This window comes from Heteronotia binoei, chromosome 3 (assembly GCF_032191835.1).
Source record: "Heteronotia binoei isolate CCM8104 ecotype False Entrance Well chromosome 3, APGP_CSIRO_Hbin_v1, whole genome shotgun sequence".
NCBI classification, from domain to species: domain Eukaryota; kingdom Metazoa; phylum Chordata; class Lepidosauria; order Squamata; family Gekkonidae; genus Heteronotia; species Heteronotia binoei.
Window position 1 is genome coordinate 156,784,685 of NC_083225.1, and position 21,090 is coordinate 156,805,774.

At 39.4% G+C, this 21,090-nt stretch overlaps 1 protein-coding gene across 8 annotated transcripts in view; it reads right to left on the reverse strand.

Moving 5' to 3' along the window:
- Positions 1-21,090, reverse strand: part of NBEA (neurobeachin) — a 581,951-nt gene that overhangs the window by 64,832 nt on the left and 496,029 nt on the right. For all 8 annotated transcript variants that reach the window (XM_060234688.1, XM_060234693.1, XM_060234692.1 and 5 more), the window contains one exon: positions 17,709-17,876. In XM_060234688.1, coding sequence (XP_060090671.1) covers positions 17,709-17,876 — 168 coding nt within the window. The remainder of the gene's footprint in view (positions 1-17,708; positions 17,877-21,090) is intronic.

The following is a 21,090-nucleotide window of genomic DNA, read 5'->3' on the forward strand; positions in this document are numbered from 1 at the left end:
GGTAGTTATTCAGTTGTCCTGAATCCAGGATGCACTACTGCTCACATCAAAGCAATGGTGGCCACCCCCTCTCACAGAGAGGCATTTACAGCCTTCTAGAACCATGGAATAGACTGAGGGTGGGATCACATGACAGATTTGGCATGGCAGTATCCTGACTCTGAAAAAGCCAGTTCTCTTTGATCTGTGCCTTGGCATTCACACAGCCCCTGCCCCGCTGCCAGGAGAGGCATGGGCCGCACACACACACTCACACAAAGAGAAGCATTCACACTGCGCATGCGTATGTGGGGTGGGTGCAGCATACACCCAGCCATTCATATAGCCAGGAAAGGTGCTCTACATATGCTTTAGTGGTTTGCTACCGGGAAGTTCCTATTTAAGCTATTTAATCCAGTCCCAGCCCATCCTAAAATGAGGTGGGTATGGGCAGGACTCGGGGTGGAGTGGGGTGGGGGCAAATGTGCTCATGTGATTGCACACATTAAATCCAGATGGGAGGCATGACTAGATTGAGCCAAATAGATTGCATCCTTAGAATGAACTTTAGCTGGTTCTCTGTCAGTTTTGTTCTTTCTTTGCTGTCTTTTAAAGCAGTTTCTCTTGTTTTTTAATCATCCATGCCTCAGTAAACCAGGGGTCAGTCTAGGCTCTTAGACTTGAGAGCCCTACCTAGTTGTCCTACCTAGAAGCGATCATGTAAGTTGCCCAAGTCATTTCTTCACTGCAGAGGTCAACTGGGGCATTGACTGAACTGATAATCATATCAGAAGAATAATCTAAAATAATCTGAAAATAAAACAGAACCATCAGGCTATGGGGGTAGATCATTTTAACTGATCTCCTACCCTTGCAAAGGCTGTAGTTGTACTGCGTTCCCCCAGAAAAAAAGCCCTGGTTTTGGATATGCAGATTCCACTTTAAAATAAACATTTTGTCATGCTGTGGATTAGGGTAGGGTGTGAGATTGCTATATAAGAGACTTACATCCAAAGCTACTTTGGGTGCACAGAACCAGCTGGCCAATGAGAAGTTAATATTTAGGAGATATTTATTTTCTACTGTATTTTTAAATTTTATTTTTAGTAGTCTGATTATGCAAACAGTTTAGTACCTCTACCACTTCTCTCCAGCCCCCCCAACCCCACTCCTACTGAAGCAGCTAGAAAAACCTGGGCTGGTCTTCTTTTGTATTAATACCATTGAATATGGAAAAGAGAAACAGTGGCTACTAACAAAAAAAATCTCTCACAAGATGGAAACAAATTGATAACATATATTCTTGTTTTCTTCTCATGTATAAATTAACTTCACATATACATTTAGAAACAGTAAATAACCGGGGGGGGGGGGGTTAGTTCCCCTTGCTTTCTATCTATGAATATACTTTGTGGGACAAGGAAGAAACAGGGAGGGTGTTAGCACAAACTACCAGACAAACCTTTGAGAGCTACTTGATCATGTATTTTAATGGTGGCTTTTTGTGTGTGTGTTTCAGTCTTATTATAGAAATAAAACACAATCATGTAAATCATTATTTTTAATGCCTGGGACAGAGAAACCGACACAGTCAATAAATCAAAGTATATAATGTCCATATTTTTCTCACTTTATATACATAAAGCGATATTAAAATTTTAAATGCAATTTTATGATCCGTCAGTACAAGAAGCATACTAGAAAAACACTAGGACATAGAGGTTAAAGTGTTCTTTCTTTTTGATGAATTCCAGTATATCAAAATGAAAACCCTACATTTGTTCAGCTACTGTTCTGCAAAATCCATTGAATATTCTTCCTGCTGAATTTTCCTCACCATTTTGACTACTGAGAAATAAAAACATATATTTCTACTACACTGGCACTAGTCCAGGTTTCCTGTTTTGGCATAGAAAAATAATATTGAAACTTTAGTATGTCAGAGGAAGTTTGAAATTTTATTATATTGCTACTAGCAACCGCAACAGTCCAGAATCTTTCCAGCAAGTGATCCTTTGCATACTTCCCTAACCCCATGTGAATCATAATCACAGGAGAGAATCTAGGGTTTCAGAAGCCAGCCACTGTAATACAGACACAGGACATCTATTTCTAGTTTATTCATTTCCCTTTGGAAGAAACAAGAGGAACTCTGGTAGTTAGACAATAAGATATTAAGAAAAAAGTGTATGACCATAGTAGTTCTGAATAGGGCTCAATTGCCAATTAGCTTTTCTTGATGTAATATTCCTCACACACTGCATTTCCTCATGAGAAGCACCCTCCTTATGACCCCAGGATGATGTCCTTCAGCCATTGCTCTGTCCTTTCTTCCAGCTTCCCAGACCTCAGAATTAGTGATGGAGGTTAAGTCACTTGCACCCTTCTGCATCCTGGCTGGCTTGCTCCCCAAAGTGGGACACGCCTGCCTGTTTCCTCCCTATTCTTCAGGAAGACCCTCCATTTATAGTGCTCCAGCCTCCTGCCTGACCCTACCTCTTACAGGGATGGGTGGGACAGTGTTCCCTGATCTCCCTTTTCTGAGACTTTTACCTCTCACTGGGCAGCTGTGGTGCCAGTTGAGCCTCAACCAGAAACCTCTTCTCACTCCCTGCTGCACCTGCCCTGAAGGGTGGGGAGTAGTTTCTGCAAGGGCTCCCTGTCTTTCTCTCCTTCCCTGGAGGGAGAATTGGCTGCAGTCTCATCGCTGCATGTGTTGCCACCCACCCTTTCCTGTTGCAGTGTTTGATCCCCTCTCCATTTCTTACACTTGTTAGCCAAGAGCGGATCAGCTGATCAGCAGGAGCATCCAGCTTCCATTGTTCCCTTGCTCTCCACATCTACCTGCCACCCCGATGCTGTTTGCAGTGGGGAGGGACTTGGATGGTCTTGAGATCCCAGACATCTCATATTGTTAGCTGGGAAGCAGCTTCAACTTCTTGTTACACTTTTCATTGACATTACTATAAGATGTATCAAACCTTGAATAGAAATTACATTTTTGAACATTTGTTATCTTTGATTCTGTAGACTGTTTGTGTACTAGGGGTAGGACTGTTTGTGTACTAGAGGTAGGCATTCAGGAACAGTCTCGCCCCCAAAGGATCTACCCCAGTGCCCAAACCACCAGAAGAGGGTGGGCAGTTACCCACCTCCACACTCCTGCCAATGCTCCTGCAACCAACAAAGCAGCCTTTCCCTTAATCTGTGTAGCCATGTGTCCATACTCTATTCAGATAAATTAACTCTACTGGCCCTATAATGGGCATGGGCAGACTGCCTGAAACTGATATCAAAGTGGGCAATAAAACATGTAGTGAAAGACACTACAAGCTTAGCCACGATTTAGTATTTTCCTCCCTTGCCAAGTCCACTTTGCCTGGTGATATGTAAAACTTAATAAACCTTTAAAGAAATCCAAAGTTATTTCAAGGAATTTAGATATGACACCACTGCATAATATTACAATATAAAACAACAGGAGCATATTGTATGTGCTGGCTTTAAAAGGGCATTAAAGAGGGATGTTATCAATATGTTGAAAGCAGTTAAAATGATCAACTTTGCTTTTTTTTCTAACAGAAATGGCTAATTGCCTAGCAATTTTCATTGCAATAGCTTGACAACTGCAAAACATTGTAGAATAATAGGTAATTTATGCTGAGGTAATGAGTGTAATATAACTAAAATCTGTGCTAATAGAGTAAAAAAAGAAGTTCTAGTTATTTTCGTCACAAAAATCTGTCAGTAATTTCCTTCATTTCCCCTAGAGCAAAATATTACTTTAAAATGAATACTAAAATGTTTGCTACTAATTTCTGAAAATCAAAAATTACTATCTGTAAACAGAACGCAGTAACAAGTGAAATAAAGACAAAGCTTTTGGAAACAGGTTGTGCATACTTCATGTTTTGAAGTAGCAGATGGTGAAAAGGCAATAGATACCAATAGTATTTATAGGCCTTTCTGACTCTTAAAACCATTCAAAACAATATTCTTTTGTAGCCCTGGTAAATGTAAAAGATAATTATACTATATACATTAAAACATAATATATACATTAAACTCTAGTGGCATATTTTGAACTGATAAATCTATGTATTATGAATGCAAACCTGTAGGGATCTGATAAAAGTTTATAAAATTGTGAACGATACATGCAGATTAGCTAGAAAAATATTTCTCTCTTTCACATATATTTATTAACAGCACTGGATATATGTATATTTTAAATACAGTCCCTTCTTTGTGCTATTTGTGACAAGTCTGTTCCTTTAATCCTTATTCCCCATTAAATTATCACATTATAGCTTTAGAGTGGGAACAGCACCTTGCAGCTCTTTTCAACTGCTGTGCAAGGTTAGTTCTGCTTCTACTACAGTCAAGTTACCAGATTGGTCTCCAGCCTCAAGAACCTATAGAGAAAAATTAATTGCCAGGTTAAAAATTAACAAAGCTCTAAGAGGTGACTATATGCCCACAGAAATATGAATGGCTTTCAATGGTTGATTCCCTTATTTGCTCATCTATTCACTTTAAGAAACTCTTCAGGAATAATGCCAATTGCTCAGTGAAAATCTATTGTTAATCTATTATCTTTTGTTCAAAGGGTAACCCCAGTAATTATAGACCTGTAAATTTGTTGTTGATTATATGAAAACTTCATGTGTAATACTGACTTATGCTTCTGTCAGACTGGGCTGAATCTCTATATACAATAAATTGAGAGCAATCAGGATTTAGAAAGGGTAGATCAACTACTGATAATTGCTGTATTCTAAACTTACTTGTACATATGTTAAAGGCCATACTGTATCCTAAGTGGCTTTCATTAATTTCCAGGCTGCATTTGACAAGATATTACATTTTTAAAAGGTGGTTTAAACTCCAAAACTACAACATAGATTCTAGGGTATTATTTTTACTCAAGTCACTTCATCATAATACAACAATGTAAGTACATGGTAATTATTTTGTTCTCTTACTTGTGACATTTTGTGTATGCATATGGCAAAGATGTGTGCTGGCTTCTCTGCTCTTTAATCTGTATTTAAGTGATGTAATTCACATTTTTAAGAAGGGAATTTACATGCTCCTAAGCTGGATAATGAAAGAATTTCTAAATTATTATATGTAGATATATGATAGTTACTTTATTGACAAAGGTGGATTAAAGAGAGACTTGCAGGCATTTTAGGTATTGTTCTAAAAATAAAATGGCTATAAATATTGATAAAACCAACATAATCTCCTTTGGAACAGCCTCTCACCAATTTATTAACTAAGCAATAGGAAAAACGTTATTTTTGATGACTGTGTTGAAAATGGCAGTCCCCTGTGCAAGCACCAGTCGTTTCTGGTGCTGGGGTGATGTCACATCACAACATTTTCATGGAAGACTTTTTACAGGGTGGTTTGCCATTGACTTCCCCAGTCATCAACTGTAGCAAAAGCCAAAAGGGAGACTGGAGCAATTTAAACATTCTTTTTTATAGCCTAGAGATGCCAGTCCCCAGATGGGAGCGGGAGATCCCCCAATTTCATGGGCTCCTGGCTGCTGCCAGTCAGCTGGCGAAAAAGGGAAGGCCTGCTTCCAACAGTGATCACCAATGGCCACCCCTCTCCCCTCTCCTGTGAGATTTAAAGGGCCCTCCAGCTGATCAGCGGGAGCACATGGCCCACCAATCAGCTGGAGGGCCCTTTAAATCTTGAAGGAGGGGAGGGAGAGGGGTGACCACTGACTGCATGCCTGAATTCTAAGCAGCAAATTCAAAACAGTGTGTGTGCCCAAATCCAAGAGGTGAATGGGTGTGGAGCAAAGGTCACTGGAGGTGTAGAGGGGTATTTGTTAATTTCTTGCATTGTGCAGTGGGTTGGACCAGATAACTCTGGAGGTCCCTTCCAACTCTATGATTCTGTTACTTACTGGAATGCATTTTGGTTGATAAAAACTGGTTTCTGAGCAGAGTTTTAAAATTCTATTGGCTGGGGTTGACCAAAGAATCTCTGTACAGGTAGCCAAGTTTCTGTCCTCTGTTATAACAATATGGGCTAAGGTAATGTCCTGTGTATAATTCTATTTGAATAGAATTATTGAATTCTTGTCTATATGTAGTGATATGATTTTAGGCTATTAATTAATTAGCACTGTTTGTTCTGCTTGTTTTGTCCCTGAGACTTGTATGCGATAATCAAAAATAACGCAACACACTTAACTGTGCCAGTTCAATTAGGACCAACTCCAGAGGAAGCCTTGCCAGCCTCCTGGTGGGGCCTGAAAATTTTCTAGAATTACAATTACTCTCCAGATGACAGAGATCAGTTCCCACAGAGAAAATCACTGATTTGGAGGTTATACCCTACTGAGATCCTTCTTCATCCCAAACCCTGCCCTCTCCAGGCTCCACTCCCAACCAAGCTTCCATGAATTTCCCAGCACTTAATTGGCTGCCCTGTGTATCATATTTCACAATCTGCAATACCCAACCAAAACTGTTTATGGCGTTTCCAGTCCTAATATGGAGTGGCTGAAGGAAGTTTTGTTGCAGTCACAGTCTCATAAGAACATAAGAGAAGCCATGTTGGATCAGGCCAATGGCCCATCCTGTCCAACACTCTGTATCACACAGTGGCCAAAAATGTATGTATATATACACACACACACACACACTCACACATATACACACTGTGGCTAATAGCCACTGATGGACCTCTGCTCCATATTTTTATCTAACCCCCTCTTGAAGCTGGCTATGCCTCAAAAAGGATATTATAGCATTGGAGAAAGTCCAGAAAAGGGCAACTAGAATGATTAACGGGCTGGAACACTTTCCCTATGAAGAAAGGTTGAAACGCTTGGGGATCTTTAGCTTGGAGAAATGTCGACTGCGGGGTGACATGATAGAGGTTTATGCATGGGGTGGAGAAAGTAGAGAAAGAAGTACTTTTCTCCCTTTCTCACAATACAAGAACTCGTGGGCATTCAATGAAATTGCTGAGCAGACAGGTTAAAACGGATAAAAGGAAGTACTTCTTCACCCAAAGGGTGATTAACATGTGGAATTCACTGCCACAGGAGAAAGGGAGAAAAGTACTTCTTTCTCTACCTTCTCCATCCCATGCATAGTCTTGTAAACCTCTATCATGTCACCCCGCAGTCGACATTTCTCCAAGCTAAAGAGCCCCAAGCGTTTTAACCTTTCTTCATAGGGAAAGTGTTCCAAACCTGTAATCATTCTAGTTGCCCTTTTCTGCACTTTTCCCAGTGCTATAATATCCTTTTTGAGGTGCGGTGTCCAGAATTGCACACAGTATTCCAAATGAGACCGCACCATCAATTTATACAGGGGCATTGTGATACTAGCTGATTTGTCTTCAATTCCCTTCCTAATAATTCCCAGCATGGCGTTGGCCTTTTTTTATTGCAATCGCACACTGTCTTGACATTTTCAGTGAGTTATCTACCACGACCCCAAGATCTCTCTCTTGGTCAGTCTCTGCCAGTTCACACCCCATCACCAGTCTCTGTTGATTGCAGCTTCTCCTTTTTGCTATTGATGCATGAAGTTACTACAATTCAGCCAGGCGCAAGATGAGAACTGTGCCTGTAACAGAGACAGTACTTGCAGTGGGAAATGTCCAGATATTTGGGGCCATGGCCAGTCTGTTCCCACCAGTAAAGAGGGCAGTGGAAGACATTGTATTCCATCTGCAACTTTCAGTAAGCCCCTTCAAACATAGGAGATAACTCACGCCGCTACTGAGCTGTGGCTAGGATATTTTCTGCCATCTCCATGTTATCCCAGCTACAACATAAGGAAACATCCTGAGCTGCCCAGTCATAGAATGAAGAATTAAAACAACATTAAAAGGTAAATTCCCCCTTGCTTCTCTTCTGTTATCTAAGTTTATGGCTAGCTATAAGTGGAGAAAGGAAGAGAACATGAGAGAAAGGCTAAAATTTTAATTTAAAGCCTCCCCCCACCAAACCGATATGTGGCTGACCTGAGAGCTGAGGAGCTTTCCCCACTACTGGAGTCAGAAGCGTATGATCTGATGTTTCATGATTTGGAACGGTGAAGAAATCACTGACTGATGTCTAAGGGAGAATGGCAGACACACATTTTTATGAGGGTTAGTTCTGAACTTCTGTTGAATCCATGCAAACCAATCCTATCCAAGTTTACTCAGGAGTTAGGGTTGCCAGGCCTCCCCCGGCCACTGGCAAGAGATGGGGGAGTAGGATTGCCAGATCCAGGTTGGGAGACTCCTGGAGATTTGGGGATGGTGCCTGAGGAGGGCAGGTAGCTAACTGGAGTACAATGCCACAGAGGTCATCCTTCCAAGTATCCATTTTCTCCAGGGGAACTGATATCTGTAGTCTGGAGATCAGTTGTAATTCTGGGAGATTCTCATGTGCCACCTGGAATCTGGTATTCCCTATGGGGTATATCTTACTAAATCACATGTAGTTTAGTCCCAAGTGCATAGAATTGTAGCCCTAATCTTCCAAATTCTTTATCAACAACCACAAATGCTTTCTGTAAAAACTGGAGAGCAGGCCAGTCCTCTGGGTATGGAAGCACCTTGGCAATTGAATATTTAAGTGATCAGTACAGAGAATACAGTTCAGCTGAAAGAGTTCTGAAGGGATAAAGTTTGATACTCCTGTCAGATAAATGAAAAAAAAAACACCATGAGAACAAAACAACCAACCCCCAAAACCAACAAACCAAAAAAAATGTGAATCTAGGAAAGTAAACAGCATTCTCAGATTATACTAAATAATAAATATACTAGGTGATTTGATCATGAAATACTTTTATTGGCTGATTTATATAGATTGACTGATATGTATACAGGCCATGTTAGCTGCTGCAGAAGGCTGGCATCCCGTCTATTTTGTTAAAATTTATCTGTCTTGTTGGGTCTTGACAGCCCTATCATGTCAACCCTCTGCAGCAGCACAGAGTTTTTCCAGCAAGGGGAAGAAAAAGTAGAACCTATGTTTCCTGTGGGCATATTTCAGTATTTTAGATCCTAAGGGATGATTTGTTATTCTTGTCAGATCAAACAAAGAGATAAAGAAAACAAAACCTAAAAACTAAAACCCTGAAATGAGGGTTAACATGAAAAAACATCAAGGCCAAAAACATATAATGCCACTTAATATGATTTAATTATGCTGGATACCTTTAAATGAAACTGATATTGCATAGCCCATGCTAGCTGACAGAAAATGCATCTTTTAAGGTTTAGGGGATGGTCATGGCAACCAACTGTCAACTGCTACTATTTTTTTTTTCAGTTGGCCATGTATGTTGCCAGTCAGGTGGTCAAGTCTTCTGACAGAAAACTATAACAAGGAACGGAGAACATAATTCACTAGGAAGTTCTCCAGCACAAGTCTGTGGAAACTAATGCAAACCATTTGAGGGCATGATCATTTCAGTGGAGGTGTGCAGGAGAAATTCCTGATCAATTATGCTATGAATTACTAATTCTTAGATCCTGATTTTATAAAAACTAGTGCTCAGGCTTGGAAAAACTGAACTCTCTTTCACTGAATCTGCAACATACCACAAATTGAAATTGTATACCCACAACTAACAGTGTAATACTAAACAGACTTATACTCTTCTAAGCCCCTTGACTTCAATGCAGATAGAAGGATACAGCTCTGCTTAGGACTGCACTGTGAATATAGAAAAAAGTGTAGTATATGAAAGAACAATTGTCAAATCTAATCCTTCACTAGCTTTTAAAAACATTACTAAGGATAATCAGTCTGCATTTAATGAACAGAGATGAAGGTCTGGCAAATACTTGAAACAAGAACAAGTAAATAAAATAAACAGTGTACTTGAAATACTAACCTTGTAAGCATATACAAAGTCTGTTTTCAATGAGGTATCTGACAAATTTAATTACATTTGGGGAATCAAACCAACAATTGCCATTTAGCGATTTTAATCTTTAGTTGTGCTGGAGTGATAAACTATTATGGACATCACTGTGTTAAATTATTTTAGTATAAACAGATGTCATGCCTTGTGAAGAATTTTCCTAGAAAAAAAGATGTGAGCAGTGTAGGAATAGGTGTTCCTTTTCTGAAAGTGACAGGGTGTTTTGTTGTTGTTGTTGTTGAAAAATTGGCCACAATTTCTTGTAGCTCAATTTGTAAAGTGAAATTTTACAGAACAATTAACAAGACCACCAGAAAGAAAACATTCCAGTCTTATAGTCCCAAGAACTCTCCAGGTCATTGGAACATGCCTAGAAATTTCACCTGTGCATTAAAAAAAAAAGTACTTCAGATAATTTTGATGATTTCCAGGACAGGCCTCTCTCTATACAGGAATTGTACAATGTTTGTGAAGGCAAATGAAATCTTCTAAATAGTTGCCTTGTAAAAAGTGACCAGTTTTAGGATGCCTATAAGTATACATATTAAAGAAAAAATACATTAAAACCATTGGGTGGAGTGGGTGTGTTTTTTATGTCTTTGTTTTTAAAATTAGATTTCTTAATACAAGGCACCTAAAGACAGCTGAACCAGTCCACAAAAACAGGTTTGGATTATGATATACACCAACAGTAAAAAACAATTCCAAATAACATCTAATGTCCAATATAACTGCTGTTTACATATTAAAAAGAGATACAGGCTTTGTACCAAGGATGTTCTGTCATGTTTCTCCACAGGAGAAGGCTGTCATGGTAAAGTTCATTATCAATTACTGCTTTACAAGAGCAAGACGAGTTAAGCTGTCATAATTTTCTCAGCTAGAGATCCTGTGCTGTCAAAGAATGTCAATTTTTAATCTGACACAAGGAAGAAAATTATCTGTTATTCTGACCTCTAATTTCTTGACATTTTAATGCCATAATTGCTGTGGTTAGTGCTGCAGCCATGATTTCACCTGTCAAGCAAGAATGAATCAATATCCTTGAGCTGTTCATTAAATTTTCAGCTTTTACTTTATGAAATTTCTCTAGGTTTTTTTTTAAATAAAGGAAATCAGAACTATATAGGCATACCTGAAAATATTATATCCTGAGACTACAGTTAGTAACACTTCTATTTTGTTTTCATGTGTGACAACAGTTGAGCTCCTCCCCGTGTACTATGTACCATGAATAAAGTTTTGACATAGGCAGAATAAATAAAATTATCCCTGTGATAAAAAACTTATTCTGCTTGCAACAAAGGCTCAAATATAATGCTCAAATATGCATCCAGTTCTGTATATACAGGTATCTCCATCAATTTCAATTCATTTTACAAAAGAATGCACACGCTAGTAGGTTCCCTCCATTGAAATGCATAGGAAGTCTCTCAAAATCTCCCACTCCCAGAACAAACTTGTATGAAATTAAAAAAAGACAACCTGGCCATCACTTTTTGTAATACATTACTATAATATCGGGGATATTTAAAATATATTAAAAAGTAAAATAAAATGTACATGAGGTAGCATATGCAAAATATTCTCATTGATAGGACTAAATTTGTAAGCTATCTTGAGCTGTGTAAGGTAAAAAGGCATCTTGAAGTTCTACTTGTTTAGTTAACTGCTGAGCTCGTACACACATTAGGTGTTGCAGTTAATCTCTATCCCCACAGCAAGGCAACAGTTATGCAGTTAAGCAATTATGTAGCTGCAAATGCAGCACTGCAGGGCTTGCAAGAACATAATCTAGATGCCATCCCGACAGGGATTTTATATTTCAAAATTAAAGAATCCCCACAGATCAGAGAGTTTACTAATAACATCAGCAGTGGTCTTTAATTTTAGTTTAACTTAACACTGGTTTTATATAAGAATAATAGTAGCAGACTACTTTACAAAGCTAATGTATGGATTACTGTTGAAATAATGGTGCAAAGAAAGCAACATGCACTATTAAAAGGTGAGGATTGTTGTTTTTTTTTTACTATAGTCGCTGTTCTTGCTGGGTTGGATCCAGCCCTCTTTTATACCGTATACAAGCTTCTACTTATCAAATGGTGGTATCTGGACAATTTCAAGGTTTCCTGGATCAAATGAACTATCTGCATCATTTTCAGATTGGCCTAAGGCCTGGATATATATTGAAACAGCCCAGTTCATCCTAGTGGATAACCTGTGTTCAGAGACTGATGGGGGACTGCAACCCCATTGATCCCCTGAATATCTCTCCAGCTTTTAATACTATTGGCCAAGGTGTCCTTCTGTATTACTGTTCAGAGCTAGGACGGGTAGGAACCATTTTGAGGTGGGTTTGATCTTCCTTAAAGGTAGTTGTCAGAAGATGGTGCTGGGTGAATGCTGACTGATTCCTTGGCTCCTGGTCCATGTAGTCCAAGAGGATTCTATCTTATCCCCAATGCTTATCAACACCTATATGAAGCTGCTGGGTGAGGACACTTGGGCTGTGGATGGCATTAATCTCTATCTGACATTTCTAGCTCATCCCAGGGAGACTTTAAGAACTGTCAACCAGTGACGAGGCAGTTTTGGGGTGAAAGTGGTCTAATCAATGTAAGCTTAATCCTAACAAGATGGAAATGCTACTGGTAGGCAGAAAGAATAACCCAGGCATTTAGGTGTCTCCTGCTCTGAATGGGACTGTATTCCATTTGAAGGAGATGGGCAGGGTTCTAGGCAGATATGGCCACTGTGGTGCATGCCCTGGTAACATAGATGAGATTATTTCAATGCGATTTATGTGAGGCTGACTTTGAAAAGTGTTTAGAAACTTAAATTGGTAGAGAACGCTGTAGAATGTTGATTTCAGTGGGTCGTAAAGACTATATCACTCCAGTCTTGTTCCACCTACAGTGGCTCCCAGTATTTTTCTGGTTCCGATCCACGGTGATGTTGACCTTTAAAGCCCTATATCAGGGGTGGCCAATGGTAGCTCTCCAGATGTTTTTTGCCTACAACTCCCATCAGCCCCGGCCATTGGCCATGCAGGCTGGGGCTGATGGGAGTTGTAGGCAAAAACATCTGGAGAGCTACTGTTGGCCACCCCTGCCCTATATGGTTTGGGATGCATATACCCTAAGAACTGCCTACTCCTGAATAAATCTACCTGATCTCTTCAGTAATTTTCTGAACACCTGCTTCCAGTACTCTGAGTCTAGATGGATGGCAGCTTGAAAGATGGCCTCTTTGTTGGTTGTGGTTTCAAAATAAGGAACTGCCTCCCAAGGGTGTTTGCTTATCTGCTTCTAGCACTATCTTCTGCCAGCGAGTGAAGAGGTTTTTTGTACTGACTGGTATTACCTCAATGATCCCTCCTTCCTGCCTTGTGTTTTAATTCACTGAAATTTTTATATATGAATTTTAGCTCCATTTTAGTTGGTTTTAAGATGTATTTTACTGGTTTTATGTGTTCCAACTGTTTATAATGATGAATTTTAAATGTTTTAATTGGTGTATTTTATTTTGCTATTTTAGAGAGCCCGGTGGCGCAGAGTGTTAAAGCTGCAGTCCTAAGCTCTGTTCATGACCTGAGTTCGATCCCTGGCGAAAGCTGGGTTTTCAGGTAGCCGGCTTGAGGTTGACTTAGTCTTCCATCCTTCTGAGGTCGGTAAAATGAGTACCCAGCTTGCTGGGAGGAAAGCATAGATGACTGGGGAAGGCAATGGCAAACCACCCTATAAAAAGTCTGCAATGAAAACATTGTGAGAGCAATGTCACCCCAGAGTCGGAAACAGCTGGTGCTTGCACAGGGGACCTTTCCTTTCCTATTTTGCTATTTTAATTGTTAGATGCCTTGGTGGACTTGATCATGTAAAAAAGTGAAGTATAAATGTTGTAAATAAAATGGCACCATTTGCAGTGTCACCTTAATCAATTCTACTCAGAATCTTACTGAGGTCTATTCAGTGGTGTTTAGTCCTAGGAAAGTACCCTTAGGATTGCATTGATAGTTCTATAGGAAGGCATAAAGATGGGTAGATGGAATATGAAATCTTCCAAAATGAATAACCATTTGTTCTTCTGACCTTGTATAGAAGACACAATAATTCCTTCTGTTCTTGGCTTGCTGATATTGTACCATAAACAGGTGGAAAAAAATAACTTGTACGGGTACCAAGGAATAAATTGTATCCTTAATTGTACAGTTTTTGAACAACAGAACTGGGGGATGCAAATTTATACTAGTGATAGCAACAAATCTAATTATGATTTTCTTTTCCCAGTTTCACTACGGTGACAAAACCCATGGTCAAAATTATCCAAAAGAAACAATTTGGGCTTTCTCAGGTTTCCCTATCCTATGGAAATGCATAAGACTCAAAGACTGCCATCTATAAGTTTTCAGGAAATTCTGAAAACAGAACATAAATAGAAATATTACCAATACTAATATTTGTATTTGTGTTGTTGACTATAGTTATTTAAAACATAGTCAGTGGCTATGTTTACTTGAAATTTTTACCATGGCACTTCTTATGAACAACAGCTTGTTTCTTTGGCAGTGAGGTTTACTTCACTGAAAATGTCAAAGAAATTTTCAGCTGTACAAAAGATTCTCCCACATGACTGCATATACTTTATTCAAATTGGGACCACATACTATAAATAATAATGCATAAGTGAACTGTTGGAATTTATGTATAACAATGATATAGAGGTGTAAGCACATATTGTGCCAGCATTTTAATGTCTCCTTTTAACTACAGTATCAATTCTGCAACTTATGAAGCAATTGTTTTAATTAGAAAGAATTTTAAAAACTAGGTCTAATGGATAGGTATTTTTATCATATTTCTTTGTGCAGTTAAGAGAGCGAAAGAGAGAGAGACATTTTGGATTTTCAGTAGCTTTTAGGCTTCATCAGGCAGTAAAAACAATGCTTTGTCATCATGGTGCCTAGCAAGCTAATTTGCACATGCAAGGAAACAGGCAAAAATACTACATGAAAATGAGAGACCAAGAATTCTCTCTACATCTCTATAAAATATTCTATGCAACTACCTATGATTCATGCAATTCTGCATTTGGAGGGGGGCGTTCCTAGCATTGCATGATGCATAAAATTAAAACCATATAAACAGTACAACCTTTATGAACCTTAACATGGCTTAAAGCATATATTTTTTGAGACTGCCATCTATAAGTTTTCAGGCTACAGGGTTTAAGAGCAAAATGCCAAAAGTATTCCACTTTTGACGATGTATAAATTATTGCTTGTTTTGCATACAACAGATGGCAAATATCATGGGGAATGGAAACTTGTGTATGTGGCTTTGCTACAGGAACACTCGTCTAGCAGCTGTTGCATCTTCACACTTTTCATCCAAATTGAATCATTTTCCTGAATGCTTTAATACTGATAGAAGTAATCTTTTAAAAATTATTTTACTAAGAAGAGTTGACAAGACTGGAAATAGCACATGGAAGAACAGTCTGCATAGTATATAAACTTAATAAAGGGGAGGGGGAGAGCTTTATCTAAAACAGTACTCAAATCCTAACATGAAAGACTCTCCCTTTTTATTTCAGGGTTCTCATTTGGCTGGTTTTTTTTAAACATTTAATGGCAGCAACAAAAACTCAAATCTCATTTAATAAATATAGTGTTATACTGGTAATTTAGAAAGGTCCTTCAGGTTCCACAAAGAACCAATTCTAGCAGTTTGTGATAAAACAGAACAGATTTATTTACATATAATACACAGAGTTACCAGGTTTCCCACCATCACATTTAAAGAAACTGTGCAACCTTTAAATGTCTTTCCTCCGTTGGAAATAATGGAGGATAGGGGCACCTTCTTTTGTGGCTCATAAAATTGGACCTCCTAGTCCCATCTTTTTGAAACATGGGAGGTTTTTTAGAGAAGAGGAGCCAGATGCAATTCTGAAAATGTGGTGCCTCTGCCTCAAAAAACAGTCCCCCAGAAACCCATGGATCAATTATCCATTATACCCTATGGGGACTGGTCTCCATAGGGTATAATGGAGCACCCAATGGACATTCCCCCCATCCTGCTTTCTGCTAACCCCTAAGTGATGGGAGGGCCTCCAAAACAGGGGATCCTCTGCCCCAACTAGGGATTGGCAACCCTATGCTATGGTGGGAGACCTTTTGTTGGTGACCCTCTCTTCCCATAGCTGCTCCTTTGGGCACTGAGAGAATTTTTTTAATTGCCAGCACATGCAGTGTGACATAACTAGGTTTCCATGGAAGTGATGTCACACTGCAAGTGATGCCAGTGCCCTTGCCTATGTACTTTCCCCATCTCCTGTTGTGTGCCAGTTATTGGTTGGCAACCCTAATAATACAACTTGAGCTTAGAGACCCTAACTGCAACAACTCCAGCAGCCATCTTTATAACAACACCACAGTTCTTCCCAGATCCCACCAGGAGGCAGATGGCCACTCTTCTATCATTAACGCTTTCTTAATTGTATCATCTTGTGTAACTTGGGTTAGGTATTGTGCAGGGGTTTGGACTAGATGACCCAGGAGGTCCCTTCCAACTCTTTGATTCTATGGTTATAACTCTTTGCCACATATAGAGCATACATATGTGTCCAAACACACAAAAAACCCTGTAAGGAATCACAGAGGAACAACAGTTAGGAAATTCTCCAATAGCACTGCTGAACTTTGGAACAGATAAGTAGTTTCCAGCACATCCATTGTAGAATGCAGAAGTCTAGCGCTACAGCACAAATTCCAGCACCAGGTGAATACTCTGATTCTCCCTGCTGAAGCCTGCATAACAAAACATGTAGGGATTTTGAACAATAATAAATGAGTCAACTATCACCTTGCATTTTTTACTTTTTGTTCTGTCTGCACTAGTGGTTGCAGATGTATGCCAATGATGAGAACCTGCAGATCCTTTGTTCCACCAGCACGGAGCTCTATCTGCTGACCGAGGGAGCAGTTTTCTTGACTCACCTTCCTTACTGTATTCCCTATATTCGCTTTATCTTGCCCATGTGGGTCACTTGAAATTCACCATAACAGAAGGTCACAGATGGCTGCTGAAGTAAGGATATGGTGGCAAATTGCAGTAGTTTCTAACCCTAGCCCCTGAAATACAGAAACTCTTACCTTGCTTGTAGATGGCCCCCTTTCACTACCTTAGTGAAAGGCACTGGACCATGAACTTTAGCATTACAGGGAATTATGTGTACACAAAGAAAAAACCCTTACTCTTCTCATTTATTTTAATTATGTGATTGTCTGCTTATGCTGCATGTTTTAATATCTCATTACAATTAGTTAAAATATACCAGGGAATAAAAAACACAGCAGGGATCCAAAGAATTGTTTCAGGAATGTCTAAGGGAGTTTGTACACCTTCCATGCACATTTCTCAGGGGGTTTTTTCTGTGGCAGTATAGATCTCCAGCCTGTATTACAAATTATTTCGAAACTCTTCTCAGTGTCATAAGAGTTATGCTAGGAAGCAAAGTGGGGGGTGTTGATGCTAAAAAAAAAATCCAAAACCCTTCTGGCCATAAAAACCCTCCAAATATTTTCATTGTGGTTTTGATCTCGGTCAGTAGTGTACTACATATACACTAGTGTATTGCAACTTAGAGTAAATAATTCCTATTGACCATATGCCTGTTCTGTGTCTACATATTTTGGCAGTGATGTCCTTGTTGTGAAGAATAACAAAAGTTCAATAGTTGGAATAAACATGAAGGTTGTGATTAATGACTGTAAGATTTACATTTTGTAGGACATTCTTTCTTAGACTAGACAACACCTACCTCCCTGAGCACTGGATCAGAGATACTGTCAAGGTTAACCGAACCTTCATATGTCATGTAGTGGAATACATTAAGAGCCCGCACAGCTTCTGGTCCTCGTTGCTTGTAGCCAAATATGAGGTCAATCCACTGGTGAAGCTGACAGGACACAAACTCACTTTCTAGAGCCTAGAAATGAAATTGAAGGTCATCAATTAATTTTCTCTCAAATTTCTATGTTAATTTTTTTTCATTACTTTTTGTAACTTTTTTTTTAAAGCAGAGAACATAATATTAAGGTATTAACATTCTTCTGGAGCCTTATTGTGAGGAAAAGCCCCCTTACAGACCATCGTAATCACTAGCTTGGTTGCCAGAGCACTTGGAGAAGTGACTCACACATGTCTGGCCAGAGAGTGTGAGCAAACCTATCCAGGGGCAAAAGGGACTTATGCAGTACAAGCAGCCATAACGTTACAAAGGCACTCAAGACCGGTACAAGAGTGCCCACCAGGAGAACGGATGGTTTCCCATCGTTCCGTATGATGTCCATCGCAGCCATGGAGTAGAGGAAACTGTGCCGCCAGGAGGTATCCAGGCAAGCTGTTTTGAAGCACTGATCATGGAATCCACTGTGGAGGGCTAACACCACACGCAGCCATCCTCCTACCAGGCTTGACTCCATTCCAGCAAAGCGGACGGCTCACGTACACATCAGATGTCACCTGTGCCTGCAAGCAATCTACCCACCCCAGGAGTGGCTAATCGTCCAACCGCCACTTTCTTTGTCTAACGGAACTCAAGACAAAGACTGGTGCCAAGGAGAAGACAGAAGAAGAGGAAGACCATCTTCAGCCAGAGCAAAGTTCCTTTGTGTAAACTGGGTGTTACCTGGGCCATGATTTGACCCTCTATTGTCACCCTTTTAGATAAGTCTAATAGTCTTAAGTATCTCCCCACCCAGTAATCTCTTCTATTCTTCTCACCAACTGTCATTTTGGAGCCTCCCCCTGGTCCATTTCAACCTGAAAGTTCACTCAGGTATCCAGGATCCAAGCAAGTCCATTGGTCAAGAGCAAGCACCAAATTAGGTGCCACCAATGAACTTTCTATTAGTTGTCGCAGTAGTCCAGCCCTTATGGTCACTGCGAAACCTCCCCTTTTTGGGAGGTCATGCATCAGCTGACCACCTTCCTCCTCCCTCGTACCTCCCATCCCCTAAGGGCTCAAGAGAGTCCTTATAACCCGTGGACTAGCTACCCACAGATGTGCTTCTATCAGTATCCCAATTCCGCTGTATAGATCCATCCCCGATTCCTGATCAGTTTCGCCTCCCTCCTCCCACTTCCTTGCTCGTCGCCATTGGAGCCTTCCTTGAAGACTACGATCGGTAAATATCACCCTGTTCGTCTACCCATGTGTTCCCCTATCTCTCTATCTATTTTTCTTAGGACTGTATGTATGATTTTATGAGTATTTTATCTTGTATGAAAGCCTATATTTTTCTGAATAAATTTTAATTGTTTTACTTATTTAGAGTCCCTAATATTTTTAAGCATTACTTTCTGGACGTGGAATCCTGTATTCACAGGTAAAAGGATCCTGACTAAGCCAGGTGCCCACCTGACAATTCCCCAACCTCATTTTGAGGGCATTTTGGCTTACATTATAATACAAATTCTGACTTTTACAACCCACCAAATGAACTTGGGGAAATATTTTTTTAAAAGCCTTGTTTTATTTTACCTCCAGATACTGCAATCATGACTGGTTCAATTATCAATCTGAAAATACTATGTATTACTCCTATACAATAGACATTAGATTTCCATCTATTCGTCCTGATGCATATTCAAAAATGGGAAAAATGGATTTAGAATTATGGAATTCCTCTGTAGATGTGGGGGGAAAACAATAATCCCCCCCAATGATTTCATTTTTTTATTTTTCATTTTTTTCGATTTATATCCCGCCCTCTCCACCGAGGCGGGCTCAGGGCAGCTTACAACATAAAATTCTAACAATAAGATTAATGAATATTAAAATACATTAAATAGTTTACAGCAGTTAAAACAATAAAACAAGAAAACAATCTATCAATGTGCTATCCTACAACCTTGGTGCACCATTGGTCACCGCACTGTTAGCCGCCCTGAGCCTGCTTCGGCAGGGGAGGGCGGGGTACAAATAAAATTTATTATTATATTATTATATTATTCCTTTGGGGTTTTCAGGTACCAGTCAGTTATATGCCAACCGGAAGAGGACTGTCTTACAATCCTTACAATGATGCAATCCTATGCAGAGTTACTACAGGCTAAACTCATTGAAATCAATTAGACTAGAGTAACTTTGTATAATAAGAGCCCCATGGCGCAGAGTGGTAAAGCTGCAGTACTGCAGACGGAGCCCTTTGCTCACAACCTGAGTTCGATCCCAGCGAAAGCTGGTTCAGGTAGCTGGCTCCAGATTGACTCAGCCTTCCATCCTTCCGAGCTTGGTAAAATAAGTACCCAGCTTGCTAGGGGGAAAGTGCAGATGACTGGGGAAGGCAATGGCAAACCACCCTGTAAAAAGTCTGCTGTGAAAACGTTGTGAAAGCTCCGTCACCCCAGAGTAAAAAATGACTGGTGCTTGCACAGGGGTCTACCTTTACCCTTTTTTTTTTTTTAACTTTGCATAGGATTGGACTGTAACAGTCCACTCAGGTCAGCAGGCTTGGAAGAATGCACCTTTCTTTAGGATTGTTCTCTTAATCAATTTATTTCTTTGACTGACTTCTATCTAGTACATCTTTACAATTAAAATAAAAGCTAAAACATATTGCTGAAGGTCTGGCTTCTTACCTTCCCATCCCATACAGTCCCTTAAAAGCAGCCATGGATATGCTATAGCTGTGCATGTAATGTACATGAGAATATTTGTTCAAAACATTCCATTGAATCACTAAGACTACACACTTTAAAAACCCAGTATACTGGATAATTATGTAAGATTGCTGCTTTTTAATTTTTGTAACAAATTTATATGAAGGCTCTTAAAGGAGCTCACTAAAGATAATACAATAAAAACCGGCAAAACAAATTATCAATATTAGAAAGGAGCGATTAGCATAAAAACTGCACAAAATAATTGAGCATCTTAAAAAGTATCCATCAAACTGACGTCTAGCTAAAAGTAGCCCAAAAAACAGGTAAAAAAGATGAAATCTCTTTTGTTCCTAGATCACATTTTGTTTTTAAAAAACTGAATTATTCCATACTGTCTTTCTAAACTTAAATATGGGGAGTCAGATTGGTTGCATATGTAAAGAAAACACTGCTATATTATACAGACAATCTTTAAACTTTTATATAGAATTTTAAGCAGCTCTGCCAATATTATCTAGTTATGAATATCACAA